Raw genomic sequence first — 5,768 nt, forward strand, 5'->3', positions numbered from 1 at the left:
AAAATTAAGTTCGGAGACATATGAAGCTTGGTATCCAGAAAATGTGGGTAGAACAGATTTGCTCTGTCCGTCCGATTGCAACTTGCGTGAATCATCACTAGGAACCTACAACAGTACAAATAAGTGTTGTGTATGTAATGCTGTGCCTTCGTGGCAGCTTTATGGAGATATTTCTTTTCTTAAGGTGGAATACGTAAAAAGGGATGGCACTGCGCATCTTATATAGGAGGAAGGGAAAATAAAACAAAGCTCGTTCATCACAACGGATTTGTTACTTCGTTACCAGCAAATATATGTGAATTTCCTAACCTCGTTTTCGTTTCCTTACAAAACAATAAAATCTCGACAATTGGAAATATTTCGTGTCTGATATCGCTGGATACGTTAGATCTAAGTTACAACTCAATACATTTTATCAGCAATAAAACTTTCACTGGGTTACGGAATCTTCGAATTTTAAATATAAATAACAACTATATCGCAACTTTAGAACCGTTTGCTTTAGTTGGAACGACACTACAAATTTTTCGAGCAGATTTGTCTTCAAATAACCTGACTGAAATTGACATTTCTAACTTAGTTACAGAAAAATATATTTGTAAGTATGACTTTTCAAAAAATAATATTACAAAAATGGTCAATGATGCAAATTTCACATTAAACGGGGATAACACTTACAAATGTGGATTTATTGATTTGAATAATAACAATTTTGAAAGTTTCATTGACTTCAATGATCTTGGTATTGATAACATTACACTATTAGGTACAGTGCTGGAGTGTGGGTTTTCTATGCAAGCTATGAAATGGGACTGCGACTGTCAAATGGAACCATTTTTGGAACTAGCTCAAGACGTGATATCAAGAATATGGCGCGATTATTTTAACCTAACTTGTTGGAATCCACCTGAATACCGTAATATGTCGGTGCCGGGTTTTGCGACAAAGGATGAGTTTCAAAACGATAATCTTCACCTTTTAATTTGTAATATGTCGGAAGGTGAGGAAGGAAAATGTCCAAGATACTGCCATTGTTATGCTCAACCAAAGCTGAGCAGGACTGTTGTTAACTGTACAGGTGTAGGATTAACAAAATTACCGTTATATATGCCTGATAAAGAAAATCTTACTATTCTAATGGCTAATAACAAAATTGAAATTTTTGAATCACGAAACTATTTAAATAGAACCCGTGTAATAGATATATCCGACAATCTCATCAGAATATTTACTGAAGATGCAGTATCAATGCTAAAAACTGACACTGTCTTAACTATGAATAACAATAGCTTAAAACAAATACCGAGAGAATTTCAAAAATTTGACCCTTGCAGTAAAGTAAGAATGGGACAAGTTATCCTTGATTGCGATTGTAAGGATATTTGGATAGGCGACTGGGCGGAAAACAGAAATGTAAAACAATGTAACAATTTGACAGATATTTTATGTAATACGAGGAATGGACAGGTTTCTTGGATCCATTTGACCTGGAACGATATTTGTGGTTTTGAAAATTATGACCTGTTTAGAATTCTTTCTATCTTGTTTTCAATTGCACTTTTGGTAGCTGTAATTACTTCAAGTGTCTTTTACACATTTCGATTCGAACTATCGTTGATATTCAGAAAGGTTAGATCACGTGATCAGCGTCGTGTCAAACCATGGCTACAGTACGACGTACTTTTTTCTTTTAATGAAGAAAATAAAGAAGTAAGACAATGGGTTATTGAAACTTTAGAACCACAATTACAACTGGCCGGATATAAAACATTTTTGCCTTTACGGGACACAATTCCTGGAACATTGAAAGAAGATGAAATGATCTATAATATTAATCGAAGTAAGAACTATATAGTTATTCTTTGTGATGATTATCTTGGTGATCAATGGAAAGAAAAGGAATGGAAATACGTATGGCATAGTTTTCACAAAAACCTTGACAGAAATATAGTTCTTGTTAATTTTGACCAGGTCGAGACTTCTGATATAGGTAATTCAAGACTAAAGGCATTTCTGCGGCTAACATTAGACATTGATTTTGCAAACAGGAATAATACTTTTCTTGAGGATATTCAGGATAAGTTAGGTCCGCCTATGCGTTATGGCCGTGTGTTAAGAAATGCTAAAACAAAGTATGTGACGAAAACAGAACATGTCGAATTAAACATATGAAAGAGTTTACATTTGAAATTATTTTCTGTTTTACCGTTATTAGGAACATATATACATGTATTATCATGTAAATTGTTTTCAAATATTTTACAGTCGGGGACTAATGATATTCAGGTTTCAAAATAAAATTACATGTTTTTTTTTATAAATTTAATCATAAGTGCTAACTTGTCAATTCCTGGTGACGGGTAGAAAGAAAATATGAAGTTTGGATGAAAATGTTAGGATATCAAATATTTGTTATTGTGTTGCAATATTAAGGTTAACACTCTTAATATGCTTTGGAGTGTGACAAACAAAACTTGTTATCTTTAAAATCAAATGCTCAAAAAGATAGCGACCATGATACTCTATTATAATAAAATTGTTTCATCTTTTGGTAAAAGATAACTATTCGAAAGAAGAAACAAACAGAAGTTCGTTCATCTGTCATATTTACAGTTATGGTTTAAAATTAAGAATGGAAATTAGGAATGTGTCAAAGCGACAACAACCCGACCATAGAACAGACAACAGCCGAAGGCTTTCAACCTTTCAACCCTACAGATAACTTTCATCAACAAGAATTCTGATGTCAATTTTCAGTTTACATACTTTGCATATATATTCAGCTATGTACAATCAAACAGGCTTTTACATCTTTCAGGAAGGTATTATTCAAAAGGGGACCGTACGAGGCGTGAATGTTATTTTGTGTTAATCTATTCCTTTTATAGAAAAGTTGCATTTGTAAACTTTTAGATTCGCGTACATATAAAATCTTTCCAAGAAAAAGAAGATGAATTTAATTTTCTTTTTGATTGTAAGATATAATAGTATCAACAATCCTTGCTAATGTGAATTAATATTGAAACAATAGTGTAATACCCTACATATTGATGTTTTTTCTTGTTTTGTTGTGTTGCTTCTTTTTATTGACATATATTATACATCTCATGTTAATTATACATCACTATCTGTAGATAAGATATAACTATACCTCGATAGAAGCTTCACAATATAAGTGTTAAGTAATATTTTATGGTATCAAATCTCTTTTTTGCCGTTAATGGTACACCAATCTTTTCATTCGATTCGAAAAGATAAATCAAGATAATAAACCAAAATTGCGGGAAACGAATGAACTTCAACAAGAGAAGACCTGGTGCCTCGACAAAGTAAGTGTCTTATTGCTATGGTTGCATTCCAGCCAGACGAATAGACAGTCAAGATTTCAGTTGTTCTTCCTCATAGCTCTGTTCCACCCAAGGGTGACTGGGGAATAAAAATATGGTCACTTGGTCTTCTTCCGACCGGCAATAAAACGCTTGACAAAGTGGGGCGTCCGTTTGGCTGTGCGGAATGTATCAAGTTTGCAGCCACTTCAGACCAGAATGGGGACTTACGTCATATGCCTTGTGTTAAGAAAGTGCCACGCCCAATGCACGTCAAGAAACCTTGCAACAACTCTTTGAGGGGTCCGTAGGTGGCATGTTGCAAGGCAAAATTTCTGTCCCTATCCTATATATATACCATCATTTTCCAGTGGCAGTCTAACTTTTCCCGACCATCATCCCGGATGGCCTCTTTTATTACTAGACCTACCTATTGTATTTATTGTTAACTTGTTCTCGTCCTGAACATGCATGAAATATTTGCCACTGTTCGTTAAGCAACCAACAATCAATAAAACAATCATAGCTCTGTTAGAGAAGGTTTTGTGAAGGAGCGCACCTCTGTTAATGCAGCCCATTTAGTGTGAATATGCAAGCGCTTAAAGTAGAATGAAATTCAAAACAGTGTGGCTGTGGCCATTGATTGACACATTAAATTCATCCATTGACTGGGACAGTCTACATGAACGTTTGTCTGTAACGACCACTGCTCACGACGTACCTACGATAGACATTTAAACTGTGGGGTCACCAAAGGTTTCTTAACGCCTTTAATTATAAAATAATTCAAAAAATTAATCAGGAATAACCTTTATGTTTTGATTTATGTAATTGATATAAATCAAAACATCGTGTTATTTCTGATTAGTTTTTCGAATTACTTTATTAAGGTGTTGAGAACCTTTGGCGACCCCATAGTAGTTTAAGTGTCTTTAAAAAGTACATAGTGAGCAGTGGTCGTTACATACAAACGTTCACCTAAATTGTCCCAGTCAATGGATGAATTTAATGTGTCAATCAATGGCCACAGCCACACTGTTTTGAATTTCATTCTATTAAAACTGAGATACGTAAACACCATACCATGGATCAGAGGGTATGCTACTGCTCTGAAATTGGAAGTTAACGATAAGGAAGTCGACTCCTCAGATTAGTCATAGATTCTAGTTTGAAGTCTTCCATCTGTGCCAATGTCAAGAAAAATATCAAAATATGTAGCAAATTTCTTACTTTTGTTAATACCCGTAATCTTAAATTCACTTAGATATACGAGATACATTTTAAAAGCACTCGTTGAAATGTGGGTTATTGAGTAACAGAGCGTCATCAATATATCTGAAACCGAAATTACAGAACTATGCAAGATACATTTTTGTTTTGTCTTTGAGAAGGTTCTGTGAGGTTATATCAATCCACAAATCTAGACAAAATGTTGTCGATCAAAAAGTCTAGCATTCTGATGATATCTTCTTCTGTGTTGTAAAACATTGTGAATCTTCTTAAAGTACGATTTTCCCCGACAAAAAGGAATTTGTAATAACGTTTCCTATTTTTAATACAAAAAGCTACAACCCAGACTTTTCTAGATATACAAATGGAATTAATTTATCCTTGCACACTCTTACTTGTATAATCAAGTATTACTAGTGACGATGTCCGATATAAGATCTTGATATTGGAATCTATTATAGTTATCTTTATATCGAATGTATGACGACTTTTCCCCCTTGATTGCGTACCCAAACCCTACCATAACATTGGACAGAAAGGTAACAGTACAACTTAATTATAAGTTGAAAAAGGCGCAACTCATCAGATGGCTATAGATAAAAATAATTCTAACAAAATTACATGGTGGACGTGGCAGGGTACTTGTACATCCCCACAACAAAAAAGACTAAGTACAGATGTGAGAGTACTCGCAATTACTGATAGCTAGTTTAAAGTCAACAAAAACTAATAAAAAAAAATATCATGCAGTACGGTCAAGTTACAGAAAATGGGTCATTAAGAGTCAGAGAAAAACATGACCTTTTGCAATGCCAAAATACAATGTATCTGGCATTGCATAAGGTCTCTGAATGTTCATATAAAATTGAGAATGGAAATGGGGAATTTGTCAAAGAGGCATCAACCCGACCATAGAGCAGACAACAGCCGAAGTCCACCAATGGGTCTTCAATGCAGCGAAAAACTCTCGCACCCGGAGGCGTATATGTATTCATAAATATACATATAAATTCAGAGACCGTATGCAATGCCAAGATACATTGTATTTTGGCATTGCAAAAGGTCATGTTTTTCTCTTTCACGTGAGATTCACATGAATTTAAATTCACGTGAAATTGATGTGAATGAAATTTGCCTGCGTAGATGGTACCAAAGGAATATCACCGTAAAAAAAAAGGAAAATTAACAAAAGGGAATACAAAATCGTCGTTT

At 34.3% G+C, this 5,768-nt stretch overlaps 1 protein-coding gene across 1 annotated transcript; it reads left to right on the forward strand.

The window, feature by feature from the left end:
- Positions 1–633: 633 nt before the first annotated feature.
- On the forward strand, positions 634–2,172 carry LOC139492718 (toll-like receptor 6). The gene has a single exon (XM_071280870.1). The coding sequence runs from the start codon at positions 634–636 to the stop codon at positions 2,170–2,172; it is 1,539 nt and encodes a 512-aa protein (XP_071136971.1).
- The last annotated feature ends 3,596 nt before the right edge of the window (positions 2,173–5,768 follow it).

Source organism: Mytilus edulis, chromosome 10 (genome assembly GCF_963676685.1).
Source record: "Mytilus edulis chromosome 10, xbMytEdul2.2, whole genome shotgun sequence".
Taxonomy (NCBI): Eukaryota; Metazoa; Mollusca; class Bivalvia; order Mytilida; family Mytilidae; genus Mytilus; species Mytilus edulis.

Excerpts from the sequence above, each read along its gene's own strand:
- LOC139492718 (XM_071280870.1), top strand. The coding sequence starts at position 634 with ATGGTCAATGATGCAAATTTCACATTAAACGGGGATAACACTTACAAA.